Consider the following 22171-nt stretch of genomic DNA (forward strand, 5'->3'; position numbering starts at 1 on the left):
GTTGAGATGATAAACATACTTGCATAGACTATTCCAAAATTTGACTCTTGACTATTGCTTGCTGGTCAATCTGATGCTTCATTCCACAATATGACGATAGCGGCCACCTAACTACCGAACTTGATGTGACTGACCTGATTTAAAATTCCAACCCATATATTTACGTCGATTCTTGAAGCTTCAGTTGTTTTTCCACTGTCTTCTGGAGCCCGATTATATCATTGTTTACTTTTCGTTACTACGATAATAAATTATTGTTGATAAAGGAAATGCGGAGTGTTGGAACAATAAAACAGAAAGGGGTCTGATAGTGGAAAAAGTATAATGAAAGACGGGTTCAAACGGTGACAGAGGCAGGAAGCCGACCATTTAATTTTAAATTTTTAATAATTTTTGTAAAAATAATTTGATAATAATAAAAAAAATATAATTGGAGAAAATTATTTATAATAATATAATTTTTTTTATAGAAAAATTCAAGAACACACAGGAACCTTGCACGTTAATTTTGTAAGAATCTTAATATATATAAGAAATAAACTCTGGAAAACATACATGTTTGACTTACTTAAAGGTGTAGTTGTAACTTGTACGGGAGCTTTGAATATTTTCCCATCAGCAGTTTGATAATAGTTGTTTACATTTAAAATGCATGTTGTACGCTAATCTTTAAGTTTGATCCCAATGGTGAGTTTGTTTAAGAAAATCCAATACACATAAAAAAAAAACCAAATTTATGACTTTATGAATTGCTTTAATTCAAATTTTGAACCCGTTTGTTTTAGTTTATTTTATAAAAAAATTACTTATTTTTTTTAAAAAAATTATTTTGTGAGTTTTTAAAATGTTTGTTTAAACTTTTAAAATAATCAAAATAAAAAAAATATTTTTAATTATTTTAAGAAGTTATTTTGAATGCGTGAAGAGGAAGCGCTTTAAAGAGGCAGGTACGCAAAATATCATAAAATTTTTAAATAATATAATAATAAATTATTTTTATAAAATAAAAATTAAGAAAAACATCATTAATTTTTTTTAAAGAAAGCTAACTAATAATAACTTTATTATTATTATAATTAAACATGAAATAATGTTTGTTTTTTATAAAATTTTTACAAAATAAATTTCTTTTTGTAAAATCTATAAATTACCTAAAAATTACTTATTTTAATCTTAAATAAAGTGGCCCTCAGCGAATTTCGTTTAAACACTTTGTGTTGTAGTTTCAATCAACGTTGTGAAATCTGAAGAACATGAAAAAGGCAAGCAAATTTAGTTGCAAATAAAGCAGTCCCTCCATGAGAGACATTTAAAACATCTGCGCATCAATCAGAGGAGGAATACCAACATCCATCGTTCCTTCCAACATCTGCGTCACCTTCTTCATAGATGGTCGAACCGTTGGATTCGGAGACAGGCACCATAAACCAACCATAGTTATCCTCTCAAACCTATTGAAATCATTTGAAGCTTCAAGATCCTGATCCACCGTCATTCTCAAATTTCCTTCTTTCACTAAATAGAGAACCCAATCTATCAGTATCATGTCCTCGCCATCTCCATCTTGACTTGGATGCAGCTCTATGTGCCTTCTGCAGAATATGGCCTCCAACAGCATCACCCCAAAGCTATAAACATCAACCTTTGCAGTGACGGGTGCATTCTTGAGCCATTCTGGTGCCATATATCCCATTGTCCCTCTTATGTTGGTACTTGTTCGAGTCTTGTCTTTCTTGAGCAGCTTAGCAAGGCCGAAATCAGAAATTTTTGCCATATACTTGGAGTCAAGAAGGACATTCTGCGGCTTTATATCACAATGGATTATCTGTGGGTCGCACTCTTCATGAAGATATAGCAAGCCCCTTGCGACTTGAAGCACAATCTTGGCTCTATCTTCCCATCTGGGTTTATCCCCTTCCCCGAAAAGGAAACTGGATAGTGACCCATTTTTCATCATCTCGTAAACTAGAAGACGATGATGTTGTTCATTGCAGAAGCCTAATAACCTGACAAGATTCCTGTGATGAGTCAGACCAATGACTTGAACTTCTGTCTCAAACTCCTTCTCACGAATCTCATCTTGATCCTCTGCCTTTTCCAGTTGTTTCACGGCAACCTCAACCTGGTCGCCTTCCAACGTTAAAATCCCACTGTACACGGTGCCAAATGCTCCTCGACCAAGCTTGTTCTTGAACCCCTTTGTTGCCTCTCTTAACTCTTGAAACGAAAATCTCTTTAGATTGATATCCACTGGTTTTGGCTCGGGAGGTGTCTCCTTATGTATCCAACGCCGAAGCTTTGGGTTATGATGAATAGCAGAAGCTGCAAAAACAAGAGCGAGCAGCGAACAAGATAAGAATGACACAAGCAGAACGACCCAAGAAGGCGAGTCATTTGCATCGTCTTTGCGAACCAGAGGAACTTTAACAAGAGCCACTCTATTGCTGGTGGTCGGGATGCTTATTCTTCCATTCAAAAGAGGTGTCCTTTTCTTAAAACAATCAGTGCCAATCAAAACACCAGCCATGCAGTAACAATCATTCATCACTTCCCTCTTGCAACTATTCAAATCAGAGTTACGTATCCATTGCATATCACCAAAATTCAAGTTGGGTAAATCAGCATCTGAAATTTCTCGCACAGTAAAATCTGAGACAGATGTATTTGAAGTGCAAAAATCCATCACTAGATTAGGATAGCAGCCTTTGGAGGGAGCATGAGGATCGAAAGATGCATAGCCAGGCAAGCAGCTACAATCGACCGCCTTGTTGTCGGGTGAAGTGCAAAAGCCGTTCACCCCACAGATGGCATCCACTAAGCAGGGCTCTGTTATAGCATCCCATGTAGGCGTCCACTCTTTTCCATTTTCTTTACGGAAAATCAACTGCTGGAAATTACCATGATCGTTGATGGTTGCTCGATGGTAGTAATCTTCGATTGGGTTAGGCAATTGACTTTGGGCTGTCATATTGTATATATTCCGGGTACCGTTGACGGCGTAAAGCATAGCTGTGTTGTTGTTGAAGACGATACTGACGTTATTGTTGTTGATTGTTCCAGTGTACCAATAAGCACGACCGGAATACCTGAAAGCAACCATAACAATGTTGCCATCAGATTGGACCTCCAACTTGTAATTCCCGGTAGAGTAATCTTGTGTTCCATTGGCGTTGGAGTAGATAATCTGACCCACGACCAAGTTTTGGCCCGGTAGAATGGTGTCTGTGGGTGAACCAAAGCTCTCCCATATGGTGTTTGAGAGTGAGTTTTTCAAGACAAAGTTCCCATCGTCCAGCATTGAAGCAGCAGCAGAAGCATTATTATTTGTTTGATTATAGATCGAAACTAATGACCCATTCGCATGATGCAGCACGAGCTGGCCATTCAGTGTGAGATTGACGGTGGATCCAATCTGAGCTGGATCATCACGATTTGCGGACCAGACCAGAGTTTTCTGGGGAATCTTATCGAACCAAATTCCGACAAGGTAGCGACCGTTGAGGAGAGGGTAGAACCCAAAAGCAAAATCACCTGAAGGTGATTTCCAAGAAGTATTAGAGCCAGCAACGATGCTTGAACCGGGTTGGATAGAATTTGAGCCCGTTTGAGCATTAGAGCATAGAATAAACAGAAAAAACGGTACACAGAGCACAAGGAGTTTAGTGGGAACATCCATTAATTCTCGGTAAGAAAGGATTGGTGAGGGAGGCCAACGAAGTGTAAAAACTAAAGACCAAGGAAATAATATGAAGCACAGAAGCGCACATGAGGAGATGCAGACAATTCAGACAACGGAATAATAGTCCAATCCCAAATATGGTTTGATCTTTTTCTAATTAACATGAAGTATCCGCCGTAAGATTTGAATGCAGATGGTGATATTTATGTTGGTTAGGTTTGGAGTGACCTTCGATAGCTACTTTAGACCTCTTGTTTGTCTAAGTACCTACTTAAAATGTTACCATACAGAGTTTTGGAGTTGCGTTTGTTCTTCTGAAATATTCAACGTCTTGCGTGGCCCCTCACGGATTATTGAAGTTCTCGATGACTAGCATTTAATTTGAAGTTGATTTCTCCGCAAACGGTTCAGGTTGGGCGCAAGCACGTTGAATTTTATACGCTGTAGGGATTAATTAGTCCTATTTACTATTTTTAGTCTCGGGGAATTGGTCCTATTTTATCAGTCAACTAAACATTCTAGTTGTGGCATTTTTCAGCTTTGGGTCACTCATTTGAATGGTTGACCACGAGTTAATTACGATGGGCATGAGAGAGGCTCTTTTATCAGAGACTAATTAAATCAGAAATTTATAAAATAATAGTAATTCAAGAAATGGTCAAAAGTGTAAAATAACCTTGGAACAATTCTTTTTGTTTGGGCTGTGATGCTTGTGGAATAATCTCAATTAGCTATTTAGCTTCTCTGTGATTGAAGCCTTGGACTCGGAGGTGGTCCTTCCTTTTTGCATGAAGACAAGGAAACACTCTTGTATCCATTCTTTAGATCGAAGATGAGAAAATTTTCCCAGTGAAAAGTGTTCCATGATTGACCGAGACTTTATAAGTAGTATCATCTCAACGCCTTTATTCTAGAGACTCATTATAATTGGCCGGGGATATATATCATGAGAAAATTCACAAATTAATATTAAAAAAAAACAGTGTATGTGTTAATCATTTCAATTTTAAATAGGACCACTAACAAGCATGAGGTTAGTGTTAACACCAGCAATAATGAGCTTTACTGAATTGGACAGTTTGAGGAATATACATGGCAGATTAATGTATAAATCACTGAAGAAGAGGGCTGGTTTCGAAGAAATTAGCAGGCCGAAGCTCAAAACCAGCGTGAACAGTGGGCATGGCCGGGAAATCTTCCTCGCAAGGGACGTGATGGATTCCTACTGTATACCAAACTACTATGTCCTTATTCTCGATCTCTCTGTTCCTGCATCATCAACCAAACCAACCGTCATATTCTTCAATTTCTCTCCCTCACTACCAATCCCACTCTCATAAATTAAATGGTGGTCTCCATTTTTTTGTTTATGCTTTCGTTCATGCTATATATATATATATATATATATCTAAAACTGAAACTCCGGGTTTCATTATATACATTACCTGCGGCTCCATGTGGCTAAGCCGTCATCTCCTTGGCTTCTATCCGCATAGAACCCACCGGCCCATCTCTCCGACTTGTTATAAGCCGTGACCCACAATTGATACTTTGTGTAGGAAGCTCTTCTTTGAGGATAATCATTGTCCCATAGGAGAGCAGTCACCGGCTGCCCGGCGATGAGCCGGTAGCCCACCTGGTTCCCTGCCCTTGTCTTCTTATTGGGGTTCACTATCAACAGATCAGCTGGCTCCAAGCCCAGCCGCATCCTGGCCTCGGCTTCTCTCTTGGCCGTTTCTCTAACCACCGTCCAGTAACTCTTCCTCGGAGATGGTGAGTGGGGACCACTTCCAGTTTGCGTCGTCACTGTCTGCATCTTAGCTTTGACGAAAGAATTGCCGTCATCATCAACATCCAGGTCGAGACGGTAAGTGAGGAAGTGATCATGGTTGTTCGCAACGGTGTTCTCTGCCACAATGTTCCGTATACTCTTTCTGTTACTTCACTTTTATTTTTATATGGCACGGCCTTCATCTCCAACACGCCCGTCAGGTCCACCTGTACATGCAATAATAAATAAACTCAAAAGTCAACCAGGCTAGACTCGTGATGGTCCCTGTAGATGGAATTAAATAGTGAACACACACAGGGCTACTCTCGATACGATTCTGCCATTTCTTCTCCCTCAATTAATGAATAAAATAGCTTCTCTAAAATAATGTCCGTGCCGTGAATACTCAAAAAGGTAAACAGAGCATACCCCGACTTTGATACTCCCGCTTCTTAGGAATTCCCAATCAAGAATATAATCATAGTTCCCCACCGTCGCAATCATTCTCACCACCAAACTGACTTCAGCCTCCCCAGTTTCTTATCTGCACAAAACCGTACCAACACTTTTCACAGGCAAATTGATAGAATTTCCATTGCAGCAAAATATTCTATGAACAGCTTAAATATGAAGCGCCCATTCTTTAAAACCAAACACACTTGTGTAAACACAACATGACATGAAATTGTATTTGGCTGCTACGCAATGTCTGTGTGCTCTTTAGGGAATAATACATTACCACTCTGCTAGGATTGTTGATTTCCGTGTGCCTCCATGCCACATTCCCAGAATACCTCTCAAAAATGCAAATGGCCCTAGGCACTTGCTGCACTTCACCATCACCCCCAGCCATGAAGCCATCCATGAATGCTGCATTTTCTGGGCAATCAATCCTTGGCTGCAAGCTATCTGCCGAACGACCGAACCCAAATTCCCCGATGTCCATGAAAGTCCTGAAGTACCACTCTTCTGTGGGATCCATGTAAGGAACAAAGGTCTCGGACACGTGTCCTCTGTACATGACTCTTCTATACTTGTTCTTTCTGGCATCAAATATTGAAGCTGTAGATATAATCACCCCTGCCCTTGCGTTGAATCCGATGTGGAAAACCCAGTTACTCCATTTCACCTCATGGTCTTCAATGGTGAACCCATATTTGTCATGTTGAAGGAAGGAGAAACTCCACGCCTTTTCTTCGACTCCAGGTTCGTACCTTCGGCTTTAGGCAAAGGGACCCTGTATCTGTCTCTGTAAATTTTGATCTTCATTGAATCGACGTCAACCAGCATTGTGATTCCTTCAATGGGCCTGGCCCAAATGTTGGCAGATCCTCCTCTGTAAAAGCACACGACTTTGAGGTCTCTTCTTGTGTTTCTCTCTCCATACCAACCAACTGTGAACGGCACACAAGAAACTTCGGACAAATTTAAGCCTCTTTTGAGAACAGAGCTTTTGAATCTGGGATGTTGAAAAGGCAGTTTGCTCGCTCGGAAAAGCTCTTTGAAAGTGAAGGGAGGGAAGCCATGACCGTTATAGAGTTTGTCTGATATGATGTAGCCTCTGGTTAGGTCTATTAAGAGCTCATGGGTCTGATCCATGACTCGAACCACCACCTTGGCTTGACGGGGGATTGTAGGATTACGCTTAGAAATGCCTCTTGTGTTTGAGGACAGCCACTTGAGGACATCCTTTTTGTCCGGTTCTTCAAGATCTACGAAATGGAAGGTCAGATTTGGAAGAGCACCAAGGTGAGACTTTAGAACGATGTGCCTTGTTTGGTTGATTTCCAAGGGGCTCAGAGGGTCCAAAGGGTGACATAGTGATCCATTTATGAAGAGGCTGAAACCGACAAGAGAGAGGAGAACCACATACTGAGTAACCATGATTGTCAAAGCTTTTTTCCCCCAAGGGAACTGTTTGATAAGAAGGAGATCTTTGTATTTGGCTTGAAAGGAGAGGTATGATATTTATACGGGGAGTGTTTGGATCACATGGAAGCGTTTGAATTTCGCAATGTGTGTTTTAACTTTATTCTGGAGGGATTCCATTTGGTTTAATAACCGAGTCTGAAGTATTAGGCAGGCTTTTTTTTTAAAGCAGGGACAGCGCAGTTTTAGCAATTATTTATATGCTCGTTCCTTGCAACAGTGGCAAGATAACCTGTTGATTTCTTTACTTGTAAAGTAGATCTGGTACATAACATAACCTTTGAGATTGAACCACAATTGTCTTGAGATTTTAAGGATCATTAGTAATTTAATATTCGTAGTTGCTTTTGATTTTGTTCGACAGATTATTTTTTATGTCACATTTTAATTATTTATTGATTCAATAACTTAGTGTCCTAAAAATTTAGGGGTATTACTACTTCCCATTTAAACTAATAAAAACCTCTCATCATATGGGATCATTATTATTAATGGTGGGTTCACGAAAAATTTCAATAATATTTTTAACATATTTATTTAACGTTTAAATTTAAGATTTTATAATAAAATAATTTAATTCTCTAATTAGGTAAATCAATAACCACTTGCAATGTCACAATTCAATCATGGTGATGAGATTGCAGTCAACTCTTTTCCGGTGCTGTAATTAATTCAATCAGTATTTACATAATTACACATGATATGATAGAATCGGATCCCTATAAGTAACTATAAAATCCCAAACAATTAAAGACCTTCCCCTTTACTTTTTGTTTCAAAAAAAAAAAAAGCATTATGCTAAGCATTAACCTTTTTTTTTTATGCTCTGTTGGTGGAAAAGAAAAATAAAAAAAAAATATAAAAGGAAAAAAGAGAAAATTTATTTTTTTCTTATTGGATGAAAAAAAAAAGTGAGAGAAGAGAAAAGTTGAGAAGAAAATGAGATGTGAGACCCATTATATTTTCCTTCTAACTTTTCTCTAAAAGTTAAGAAATTTTGAGAGTAAACTCTTAGTTTTTATACTAGCTACCCTTGTTTGTCCCTCTTTTGCCCGTTTCAATCTCCATAAAAATTTATGTCTTTAGCTTTTAAGAACTAATTTAATTTTAACAACTAATTTTAATATAATTTAATTTGATGATGTTGATTTAAATATAAGTAATTTGATTTTAAAAAATAGAAACAAAATTTGCATCTTTAGCTTCCACGTTTTTTTAACAACTAATTTAATTTTAAATTAATTTGATAATGTTAATTTTAATGTAATTTATTCTTTCAATTATTTTTATAAATATAATTACATTGGATATGATATATACTTGGTATTATAGTTATTATAATATTTATTTATTTTTTTTTTATTTTCTTCTGTCCATCCAAACACAATGAATGATAACATTTTCTTGCTAGATTTCTCTTCTCTCTATTTTCTTTCCTCCCATTTTTTTCCCTCAACTTTAATTTCCATCCAAATGAAGGGTTAGGCTTTAGTTGGACCAACTTTTTAGTCATTTCTTTTTCAGTGACCTTTTTTCCCGGTGATTCCTCGTAGCAATCTTTTTTACAATGACACTCTGATTTTATTTATAAAATACATCTATCATATTTTATTAAATAAAAAAAAAAAAAATTTTCTTAACTTTGTTTTCAAATTTAATAAATTTTTACCTTTATTTTTTTTTTACTAAATATTCTTAAATTTTATTAATGATAATTTTATTTAAAACATTAAAAAAGGGCAAAAGTGTGAAGAAGAGTATTAAGTATATAAAGTTAACTAGATAAGGGTAAGATTTATATACTTAACATTTAGATGGCTAGGGGATAGTTTAATATCCCATTAACCCTTTAAGTAATATATGGCACAAAAAAAAGTAACCAATCAAGTTTCTAACCCCTTCCATATTGTACCATAACGATATGTTGTTAATTTCTAAATGACATTTGTTGTTTTACTAATGTGTTACTATATTAATCTGACATGAATAACTACAAATTAAAAATTTTAAAACTTCATGCATTTCACTTTTTTAAAATTTAAATTTATTATTGTTAATAAGTGATAGGTTGTTGTCAAAATTCAAACAAATATTTGCTGATGAAGGACTAATACATGCAATTAAAATCATTTTATCAGTTTTTCTAACTTGTTAAAATTGAAATAGATTGTTGTTAACTTTCAATAAATTGTTATGAAAACTTAATATATATTTGTTGATAAAGACTAACACTTATACAATTAAAACTATCTTATTCATTTTTCAATCTTGTTAAAGCGTGAATCAATTGTTGTTAATCTACAGTGAGCTATTGTTAAAATCTGAATGGATACGTTTGATAAAGGACTAACATGTATAATTATGTTCATTCTATGTATTTTCTAACTTGTTAAAACCTGAATGAATTATTGTTAAATTAGAATTTGTTGTTGTTAAAATCATAATAGAGACTTGTTGATGAAAGACTAACACATTCAATTATACTTATCCTATACATTTTTCTAGATGTTAAAGCCTAATGGACTATTATTAATTTAAAAGGAGTTGTTGTCAAACTTGAATGGATATTTGTTAATAAAAGACTAATATGTATAATCTGTGCATCATATATGTTTTTTTAGCTCGTTAAAGTTTGAATGGATTGTTGTTAATTTATAATAAATTATTATTAAAATTAGAAAAACATATAAGACGAGCATAATTATGCGTGTTAATCTTTCATCAATAAGTGTCCATCGAATTTTAACAACAACTCATTATGAATTAATAACATTCCATTCAGACTTTAACAAGCTAAAAAAAATAGAGGATGAGCATAATTGTACGTGTTAGAAACCATCAACAAATATCATTTGAGTTTTAACAACAATTCATTCTAAATTAATAACAGTCCATTCAAGTTTTAACATGCTAGAAAAACATATAGAATGAGTATAATTGTACATTTTAGTATTTCATCAATAAGTCTCTATTCTGATTTTAACAATAACAAATTCTAAATTAACTACAATCCATTCAAGTTTTGACAAGCTAAAAAACATATGTGATGAATGTAATTGTATGTGTTAGTATTTTATCAATAAATGTCCATTTAATTTTAATAAAAACTCATGTTAGATTAACAATAGTTGATTCGAGCGTTAAACAAGCTAAAAAATGGATAAAATGGGCTTATTTATATAAGTGTTAGTCCTTTATTCACAAGTATACATTTAGGTTTTTACAATAATTCATTGAAAATTAACAACATTCTATTATGGTTTTAACAAGTTAAAAAAATTGATATGATGGTTTAATTAATATGTGTTAGTCCTTCATTAACAAGTATCTATTCGAATTTTAACAACAATACATTCAGACTTTTAATAAATAAAATGCATGAAGTTTTAAAGTTACTAATTTTTTAATTATTCATGTCAGATTAATAAGTAACATTAATAAATTAACAAGTATTATTTATGAACTAACAATACACTGTTATGTTATAACATGAAAGTGGTTAGAAGTTTGGTTTACTAATTTTTTTTGCCATATATAAAAAGGGCTTGGTGGCCTCTTTTAGATGGTCAATAGTCATTGAATCAAACTCCCCTTAACCACCTAAACAAAATATTTTTTAAAAAATATATTGTCAGTGATTGGTCTCTAGACTCTAGTGACCTTGCAATCAACAGGGGATCTGGTGACTAGCGATGATGAAGAGTAGCTTATTTTTTTTAACACTTTAGGGGTAATTTTTATTTTTTAACATAACAAATTAATATCAATTAAGAACTAAGAAATTATAGTGTAATTTTTAAATTAATTATTCACTGATTGATATTAATTTCCGTCATTGGTCGTTTAGTGCTATTTTCCTATTTATTATCTTGTGTTTCCTCTTGTGGTAATTTTGAATTCATAGTTCGATGGTTTGCGGGACTTATATTCTTGTCGTGTTATTATTATTAAAAGAAATTTGACAATAAAAATAAACATTAATTATAAGTTTTGTATAAGTTTAGCCATTTCTCCTTTCGATCTTATTTATATGACATATTTTGAAAGGTATATTTAATACGGTTATTTAGGTCATATTTAAAAAATATTCCTCAAATTATCTTTTATGAGAGAGAGAAAAATAATATGACATCACTTTTTAAAATTTTTATATAAGGACATATTTGAAATTTGGGTTAAGATTCATTTTTGCCTCTCAACTAAGGAGCACCCAAGAACCTAAACTATTTACCATAGTAATTTCATCTTTAAAGTAATTAAAACGTAATATATTTGTCTATGACGTTAAATATCCAACGTTAACAATTAAAAATGTTGACTAAAACTTAAGTTTATCCGAAAATGCTACTTGTCATGGTAGGTGGATCTAAATTAAGTGCATTTTTGCTCCTGAATTATTTTTCAAGTGTCTTGAACTATTTGTGTCGTAGTAATTTTGCTTTTAAAGTAATTAAATGTAATAAAAATGCACTTTAATTTGGATCTATTTTGAATGATTGGTGATATTTTCAATCAAATTTAAGTCTTAGTTAGCATTTTTAATGGTCAATGTTAGGGTATTTAACGTCAGAGGCAGTATGGCTATATTTTAATTACTTTAAGAATGAAATTAATGCAACAAATAATTCAGAACACTGCATGTTTATCGAATAATAATTTAAAGATAAAAATACACCTAACCTTTAAAATTTTATATACTTTATTATTTTAATTTTTTTTATATTGATGTTAGTGAAATTAATAAAAATAACTTATAAAAAGATAAAAAAATACAAAATAATGATCAATCTACGTGAGGTTTGCTTTGCATTTAAATCTGTGAAGTTGTCCTGGATGCATTTCTTGCCCCGTGGGTTGGATGCCCTCACTCCTTTTGTGGCTTTAGAGTATATGTATGTTTTAACTCTAACTCAAAGATGTGCAAGGAAATAAATTATAAAGGCATCATTAGTATGTTGAATACACCCACACTCCCATGACCTCCCAGGCTCGTAGCTCAATGCATTACTAAGCATCTTCCTTAACTACCCCTTAAACATGAGGTGGTGGATTTCACTCTCCAAAAATGCCATTTATTATTATTATTATTATTATTATTATTATTATTATTATTATGTTTTTTTGTCTGTGAATGATTATACTATTACACACACACACATTCTCTTGATGTAGATATAAACTAACGGTTTTTTTTTTTTTTCCTTTAACCTTACTTGAAGTTTCACGAGGCAACGTAAATTTAATTGTGGGTCAATTATGTCCTTCAACATTAAAAATTTCTTCTCTTATTATCCTGTCATTAACTCACCGTCTATTCACATAGGTAGGCCTTGCATTCAATTTTTAATATTTTTACTATAAAATATTGGATTAAGGGTTATTTTTACTTCCAACTTTACTATAAAGATTCATGGGTAGTTGGAAACCATAAAATTAAATATTTTATAATATAAAAAATATTTAAAAAATTACATGTGAGGCTCACTGATGGTGAGTTAACAATAGGGTGATGAGAGCTCTCCAAAAATGCCATTTATTATTATTATTATTATTATTATTATGTTTTTTTTGTCTGTGAATGATTATACTATTATATACCACACACATTCTCTCTTGATGTAGACCTTAAAAGGTATAAACTAAGGGTTTTTTTTTTTTTTCCTTTAACCTTACTTGAAGTTTCACGAGGGCAACATAAATTTAATTGTGGGTCAATTATGTCCCTTCAACATTAAAAATTTCTTCTCTTATTATCCTGTCATTACTCACCGTCTATTCACATAGGTAGGCCTTGCATTCAATTTTTTATATTTTTTCTATAAATATTGGATTAAGGGTTATTTTACTCCTCAACTTTACTATAAAGTTCATGGGTAGTTTGGATACCATAAAATTAAATATTTTATAATATAAAAATATTTTAAAAAATTACATGTGAGGCTCACTAATGGTGAGTTAACAATAGGGTGATGAGAGAGGAAATCTTTTAACATTAAAGGACAAAATTGACTCATTGTCATATGTAACATATACTCCTTTACAATAACTTTTAATTAATTTAATGTCAATTAGTTATTAATAGCATTTAAAATTATACATTCTTTTCCATATTCATCCTTATTCAACAATAAAGTGTATGAATTAAAAAATGTTTACTCTCTCCGTTAAAAAATGTAAGGCATTTTAACCAAAATTTTTACTCCCAATAAAAAGTTATTTACTTTCAAACTAACCATATCTTTTTATATTTACCCCTATTAAATGCCCATAATAAACATAAAGTCATCATCATTTAGGCACTTTTGAAAAAAAAGATAATTGATTACACCTCTCGAAAACTAAAAGTTCTTATATGTTGTTGAACATTCAACTCCTCAAAAATACTTTCTATTTTTTAAGGAAGGGAGTATTAATTACATATTTACATATCCCTAATTAATTACATTTTTTAAAAATTATAAGTCATGTATTAGAAAGACCAAAAAATGTCTTATACCTTGTGAATCAAAAAAGGTTATATATCACTTTAAAAAAATACCTTAGAAAATTGAACAAAAGGAATATATATTAATGTTTATATTGAAAAATGATTAGTTGCTTTTTTATCAATCATAAAACAGTAATTTAAAAAATTATTTTTTTTTCTATCTAATTTTAAATATTGCATCAAGTTTGCCCTTTAGAGAATAAAATCCCTTTAATCACCATTACCAGATTGATATAGTTATTGGAGGGAAGGATAATCAGTACTTTTCTAGATTAGATAATTCATTATACTTAATCAAACCATTAAGTTTCGACAGGAAGGGTAAAGTAAAATGAACAGCAAGAAATGGGAAGGAAAATCATTGCAGTTTTTTTAAAGCAAAATGTAGTTAATTAATAAATTAATTATTATTCCATGACTAATCTGAGATCAGATAGTCAAAGAGCATTTTGGAAGTTTAAGTGGATGGTTCCGAAAGGAGAAGGCATGCCTTTAAGGAATGTTTAACACGATTTTGGATTTTGGTCTCTCTGGCATCCATATCTTGACATTTATTTGTCTTGGTCCAATCTCATACTGTACAATCAAGCCTGTATCTACTCCAAATTTTTCTCAAGGAATCAATAAAGTAGCTTTTCTGATTTACAGATCTGATTTTATAAGCTGCTATATAAGTTTGTCATTAAAGTTACTGTACGTCTTTGCAATGGTTTCCCTTTTTTAAAATTTTATACTCAAGTTCATATACGTAAGATTTTTTTAAAATAAATTAAGAAATATTTATTTTTATCTCTAATTTAACCCATAACTAACTGTTTTTATTGACCTTTTGATTTTTTTATTATAAATTTAACATGTATTTATTCTAATCTGATTGTCAAGAAAACATCACGTTAAATACATAATTTTTTTTTTTTACCTTGTAAGAATTAACAGCCAAGAGATACATTAATTTAATTTTTATATGCATATATACTTTATTAAATCATGAAAATTAATTAAAAAATAATGAATTATAATTATAAGAACATAATTGATATTACTAAAAATACTTTTTTTTTCTTGCACGTATAACAAGGGGTCTAAGTATGTGCAAAACCAAATCTAACCAAAATTTAGTTTGTCCAGTTGTGTTATTCCGTTTACTTTTTATTTCAGTCTGTTTGATTTGGTTCGGATTTGAGTTCAAGAAACCTAAGTAAATTGAACCAAACCAAAAGTTTTTTTTTTTTGTAATATAAGTTTGTAAGTCGTACACAACATTAGATAAAAAAATATATGTAATTATCATTTCTTTTTATTTTTTTGGTCATGCTCGTGGTTTTTCTAATTTATTGTTGCATATTTGTAGTTGGAACATGTTTCTAATTCTGTTACTTTTATAATCATTCAATGAATGTATTATGTATGTTAGCAGTTTTAATTTGGAAGTTACGAATGGTATATAGCGTTCATCCTTCGTTTTATTGGAATTCTAGCAAATGTTGACTCAATATAATTGGTTTTCCTTCTTTCTTAAGGGAAAATGCTGGCAAAATTATGGCCAACTTAAAAGCCAAAACTAAATAGACCCATTCGTTAAATATTTCGGGTACATGTCCGAAATATTTTTGATTCAATTCGTGAACGTGTTGTGTTCGATTATTTCGGAAGATGGGAGAAATGCAAGAATGAATATTGCAAGAAAGAAACCCCTTGCAAAGAAACAAAAAAAAAAAAAATTACTGCTTTCATTAAAAAATATAAAATATTTTACTAATCTCTCACTTCAAAATAAATAATTACTTATTTTTAAAATTAATTTTATCTTTTTATATTTATTCATATTTAATAAAATATTTCGCCTAAAAAAATTTAGTAATATATTTAATATGGGCGTTTAAAAAAAATAAAAATTATACTTTAAAAAAATTTAAAATACTTTATAATTTTTAATATTAAATTTTTTAAAAATATTTATATTTTTTTAAAAGAGAGAGTATCAGCATTCAAACAAAAAGAATAAACTTAAAAAGATACTATTAAAGTAAAAACAAGATATTAAAGCCTGTTTAAATTGAATGGCAGTAGAGCACTTGTAGAGAATCTCTAAACATTAAAAATACGTGCACGGAAATATAGTTATAGCCTTATAGGTACTTTTATCATTATAGTTATTTTTCCTTCATCACTCGTATAATTATATTTCACAAATTCGAGACATTTATTTTTTATAAAATAACTACTAAAAAATAATCCACTTAATCTTTTAAATACTATTAATATTAATTTTTTAAAAAAGTATTAAATTAATATTTTTTGTAATATTTAACTTAAATTTTATCAATTTTATGATCTGTGTAGTTTAAGGGAGGAATAAGAAAGTTAGGAAGGGGAGTGGGAATTTTAATGGGTTCCAAAAATAAAATAAAATAAAGCAAAGTTAAAAATGTTTAATTGATTTTTTACTCTTTTCCCTTATACCTTTTTCTATCAAAACTTTATAACCTCATTTGCTCATTTATTCACTAAAATCTTCTCCCTCCCTCCCTGCCCCTTCATTTTCATTGCAATGGCGTACAATCTAATTAATTTAATATACAAGTGTACATTAAATTAAATATGATCACAGCCTTAGAGCTTTGGATCCATCTTCATGCTCATTATATTAATGAGCAGTCTGAACCATCTGATTTTAATTTGAATAGTTTAAATTTAAAATATTATTTTATATTTATTAAAAAATTTATAAAAATTGTAAGAAAATTTAATAAATTCTGTATCATCAATTTGATCTATATTTAATTTGAAGAATCAATTTAATATTAAAATTTTTATATATTAATTATCTATATATATTTTGTATAGTCTAGATTTTAAAATTTGTAACTTATAATTTTAAAAAAAATCAATTTTATATATTTTAATTTTTAATATTATATTTTTATATAATGTTAAAATAAAAATATATAAAAATTTTAAAAAATTTGTATTAAATTAAACTTTGAAAATTAAATTGAAATCACATTGATGATAAAAAATTTTATTAAAATCTTTTTATAACTTTTATAAATTTTTATTTTAATAAATATAAAAGAATACTCAAAATCTGAGCAGTGTGACGACTGACGAGCACAGTTGTTGAGTCGCTCTGGAGTCTGGACTCTTCAGGAAATATGGTTCGTTTTTTCTCTGGCACGCTCTAGAACTCCATCTCCTGTTGTATTTAGTTTCTCCCTCTTTCATCTCACGCTACTACTTGCCAATCGGATTCGCAGCTTCTCAGGTTCTCCTTCATTTCTCAAGCTTCTGCTGCTTTTACTTCCCTCTCGGACTCCTCATCCCCATCTCTTCTTACGCATTTTGCTCCACCAAGGTTCGGCTTCTTTCATTCCTACTTGTTTTACTTGAGTTGTCTATACCTTCTCTTTCGATTTTTGAGGATTAAAATCAGACTAGTAATCGTGACCTGCAGTGCGCTGGGCCCGTTTTGGTTTAGTTCTTACTCTCTCTGCTTGATCAATTGGGCCACGGGTTGATTCTTGGTACGATGTTCATTGATGACATTTTCTGTTCTGTCATTTTGTGTATTGGAATTCTACTATACTCATGTCTTGACTTGATCCAAAATGTATAAACTCCCTATTCTGATGTGCAATTAATAAGAATGTATCAAAAGATAATATAGAATTTGTTTCTGATTTTTTTTCCCGTTCCGTTGTCTTTGCGGTCTGCTTAATCTTTATCAGTATGACGGTCAAAAAATCTTTATTAGTATAAAGGCTTATATGCTTGGGCTCCTGTATCTCTTGCTTGTCCATTTCGCATGAAGACGGAAATAGAGAACCAACATTTATTGGAAGATGCCATTTCGCATGGTGTTTCATCTTCTTTGATGATAATGAATGTTCTTTTGCATTGTTCTGTATTTAAGTTTTCTTGATTACTTACATTGTATATCCTAAGAGATGCATTTTACATTTGTTGTCTTATTTCTCTAACTGAGTTTTGTGTCCATGCTCTGTATTCGACTTGAGCAAAATCGTCTCAGAGGTGTTTGTAAAAAGACCCTTGTGAAATGCAATTTCTATGATTTTTTTTTCCCAACTATTAATCACTTGGACTTTGGGCCTTCAATTATTTTGAGGATAATGAGTTCGTAGATACAAAGAATCATGCCATCCTATTATTCTTATGAAGGAAGAGGCTGGGAGAAATCCTAAAGAGCAATCTTTAGTACGTTGATTTTGGGATTGGATTAAACTATTTCAGATGTCAGTTTTGTAACGATTCAATTTTGCATCTAACAAGTTTGTCTACTTGGGTTACCAAGATAAGGACCGTGTCAACAACTGCAAAATGGTTAAGATCTAAGAATTGCACAACAAAATGAAACAAATGAAATGCCATATCACATTTTTGTAATCCCTTTGTATTTGAAGCATTCTTCCTAGCATCGATGGTATAATGGACATGTTTTGTAGACTAAGAGTAGTAATCAGGGATGGATGGAATAATTTGTTGAAGCATCGGCGAAGCTTAAACTCCAAAATGTTTGATTGCTGTTTTATGATGCTCCATACAAAATTTATGATCTCACCTCTATCTATTTCAGAATGGCTGAATTCATACACCGTGGCATCTGACAGTGAACACCACTGGGGAGGATAAGTCATCAACTTTTCCTGAAATTGGCATTGGAATTGACATTGGTACATCACAATGCAGTATTGCTGTGTGGAATGGATCTGAAGTGGAGCTTTTGAAGAACACAAGAGACCAGAAGATTATGAGATCATATGTGACTTTTAATGATGATACCCCTTCTGGAGGAGTTAAAAGTCAACTCTCTCATGAACATGACTTGTTATCCGGAGCTACAATCTTCAACATGAAACGCTTGATTGGAAGAGTTGATACAGACCCAGCTGTTCACTCTAGTAAAAAATCTCCCATTTCTGGTACAGACCTTGGATATTGGTATACGTCCCTTTATTGCGGCACTGGTGAACAATGTGTGGAGATCCACCACGCCAGAAGAAGTCCTGGCTATTTTTCTACTGGAACTAAGAGAGATGGCTGAACCTCAGCTAAAACAACCAATAAGAAATGCAGTCCTCACAGTTCCGGTCTCATTCAATCGATTCCAGCTGACCCGAATTGAACGAGCTTGTGCTATGGCTGGCCTTCACATTCGCCAGCTGATGCCTGAACCAACTGCTGTGGCTTTATTATATGCGCAGCAGCAGCAGAGTTCTCATGACATGATGGGCAGCGGAAGCGAGAAGATTGCTCTAATTTTCAATATGGGTGCTGGCTATTGTGATGTCGCTGTGACATCTACAGCCGGAGGAGTATCACAGATAAAGGCATTGGCAGGAAGTACCATAGGGGGCGAAGACTTGCTTCAGAATACGATGCATTATCTGTTACCAGAATCTCAAACTCTATTCACGACCCGCGGTATCAAAGAAATCAAAACTATGGCCCTGCTCCGAGTTGCAACTCAGGACGCCATTCATAGGCTCTCCTCTCAAACTAGTGTGCATATTGATGTAGACTTGGGAGATGGATTGAAGCTAAACAGGGTTTAAACCGGAACGAGTTTGAGGAAGTGAACAAAAGGTGTTTGAGAAGTGTGAAAACCTCATCATCCAGTGTTTGCAAGATGCCAGAGTAGAGGTTGAGGACGTAAGCGATGTGATAGTCGTTGGCGGATGCTCTTATATTCCGAAGGTAAAGAATCTTGTGACTAGCATGTTTAATGGAAAGGAACTTTACAAAGGGTTAAATCCTTTAGAAGCTGCGGTTCGGGGTGCAGCAGTTGAGGGAGCTGTGGGAAACTTGGACTTGCTAACTATCCAAACCGCACCTCTAGCTATAGGGATCAGAGCTGATGGGAACAACTTTGTCCCTTTGATACCAAGGAATACAACAATACCAGCAAGGAGGGACTTGGTTTTCACAACCTGTCATGATAATCAAACTGAGGCATTGATCATTGTGTATGAAGGTGAGGAAAAGAAGGCTGAAGAGAATCATTTGCTGGGATATTTCAAAGTAGTTGGAATTCCTGAAGCACCTAAAGGAGTTCCGGAGATTAATGTGTGCATGGACATAAATGCAGCAAATGCACTGACAGTGTTAGTAGGTGTTGTAATGCCAGGGTCTCGGCAGTCGGTGATTCCGGTCATGGAAGTGAGGATGCAACTGTCGATGACGGCCATGGTTGGTGCGTTGAGGCCTTAAATAAGAAGTGTGGTGATACACAGGACTTGGTTACTGTCCAGAGGAAAGCATAAAGTGATACATCAATGCCTTTTCTTTTATTTTCTTTTTGTTTTTTTTTTTAACCATGGTTTTCTAGTGTTCTAGAGACGTGTTTTAGCGTTTGGTGTTTGTATAAATGGTGTTCTGCGCCTCCGATCTTACAAATCTGGAAGTAAATATGCGGTATATGATGAAATAATAAAAGCTGAAACATAGCATGAATCTATATCTATATGACTATAATCTACTTAATATCATGACTTCCATCTAGAATGACTTTCATTGTTGACGGGACTCTATTTATTTTTTTTTTTTTCATTTACTATTGTTAAATAGAAAGATAATAATAGGGGGAATGAAAATAAGGAATTGGTGGACAAAAATGTACTGTTCTGTTTCGAATTATAAAAAATAATTTGTTTAGATTTTTAATATGCATGGAAGTATAAAAAAATAAAAAACAAAAAATCATTATTAAAATAGTTGCTAATACACGGGTATATTGTTCTAAATTTTAATTTTTAAATCATAAAATATTTTTAAATAAAATTTTATATATTAATAAAATTCATTTTTAACAACCTTATTTTTTTAAAATAAAAATTTTTAAAAACTCATCATTTAATATATTGAAAAGAGAATAGACTATAATTAATTGTACAGGAAGAAAAAATAATATTAAAATAAATTTATATAATAAATTTAAATTTTTAATTTTTTTAAGTGTTTTATATTTTAAAATATTAAATTTTGTTAAAAGTATCTTATAATTTAAGATAGAAAGAGTATATTTTAATTTAAATGGGACAAAAAAATTTAAAATAAAATAAGTTATTATTTATGTTTTTAAAAGCAAAAGGGCACCTTAGCTTTTAAACTGCAAGTCTAAGAGCATTTAGAATTTTAAATTTATTTTTAATATAATATTTTTTTAATTTTTAAAAATAATACAATTTGACCATTATTATTAATAAAAGTTTATTGAAAAATTGGATTACAAATTAAAGTAGGAGTTGCAAATTTCAAAAGTAGGATGCAAATTTGTAAGTTTTAAAAAATTGGATAAATTAGCCCACTAACGAAAAAAAATCTTGTGATAAGAAAGTACGCACCAAAATTTTAAAAATTTAGGAGCATAGTTAGTTTATATTAATATATATGGAATTTGTTATTAATATACAAAAAATTTATTATTAAAAATTTAAAAAATTTACAAGAAATTTATCAATAATGTGTAACGGTATTATTGAGAAATATAATAAAATGACCATAATATAAAATATATAAATGTTGGACTGTTTATTTATTTTGATATTATAGTATGAACTATATTTACAAAAGTCACTTTAAAATTTTGTCAAAAGATCAATTAAAAGTCTAAGGAATTTCATTTGTATTTTGAAATTTGTTAAGGTTTTAATGAAATGAATTGTCCTTTTAGAATTTCAATGTGTTTGGTTAAAAAAAATGATTAAAGTATAAATCTATCCTTAATGTTTTCATCCAGAGACACTCTATATCTTAAAATATTTTTTAGCATAATTTCACCCCCAATGTTTTTATTTTGATACAATATCACCTTATCATTATCCTTTAACTATTTTGACTATTACTTTTAAAATTTTGACCATTTTATGCCACCTGGAATGACACATGGCATATTTTTAAAATTAAAAATTAAAAAGAAAAAACAAATCCACATCACCTATTCCTCTTCTTCTCCAAGAACAAAACCCAGAAAAACGCTGCCCTCAAATCCCCCACACCCAAAAGAACTCTTATAATCGTAAAACCACCCTGTCTTCATCAGCTTTCTCACAGCTCCTTGCTCTTTTTCACTTTCTTTTCTTGTGATAAGATAAATGAAACCTATGGATAGATAAGAAAGAGAAAAAAAGAAATCAGATTTCCTAAACCTGGAACAAGATTGATTCATTGTTAGAGCCAATAAGACAATTAGTAGGATGAGGATCTTCAGGCTTGTTTGGATGGTGTGAATAGAAACGCCATAATTGGTAGTTTCTTGACCAAAAACAAATAATTGATATATTTAATA

At 32.1% G+C, this 22171-nt stretch overlaps 1 protein-coding gene, 1 long non-coding RNA gene and 1 pseudogene across 2 annotated transcripts; 2 read left to right on the forward strand and 1 right to left on the reverse strand.

Annotated features, from left to right (window-relative positions):
* Positions 1 to 1202: 1202 nt before the first annotated feature.
* On the reverse strand, positions 1203 to 7354 carry LOC129308337 (G-type lectin S-receptor-like serine/threonine-protein kinase LECRK4; annotated as a pseudogene).
* A 9628-nt stretch (positions 7355 to 16982) lies between these two features.
* On the forward strand, positions 16983 to 17390 carry LOC129308283 (uncharacterized). The gene is made up of 3 exons (XR_008592577.1): positions 16983 to 17024; positions 17124 to 17221; positions 17321 to 17390. It is a non-coding gene; the product is annotated as an uncharacterized LOC129308283 (long non-coding RNA).
* Positions 17391 to 18120: 730 nt separating this feature from the next.
* Positions 18121 to 20324, forward strand: LOC129309742 (heat shock 70 kDa protein 8). The gene is given in 6 exon segments (XM_054951436.1): positions 18121 to 18501; positions 18503 to 18787; positions 18789 to 19431; positions 19434 to 19463; positions 19466 to 20050; positions 20053 to 20324. Coding segments are annotated over 6 exon segments (1827 nt in total). The 5' UTR covers positions 18121 to 18312; the 3' UTR covers positions 20148 to 20324.
* The last annotated feature ends 1847 nt before the right edge of the window (positions 20325 to 22171 follow it).

Source organism: Prosopis cineraria, unplaced genomic scaffold (genome assembly GCF_029017545.1).
Source record: "Prosopis cineraria cultivar Desert tree isolate PC_DT_omini unplaced genomic scaffold, ASM2901754v1 PC4, whole genome shotgun sequence".
NCBI lineage: Eukaryota > Viridiplantae > Streptophyta > Magnoliopsida > Fabales > Fabaceae > Prosopis > Prosopis cineraria.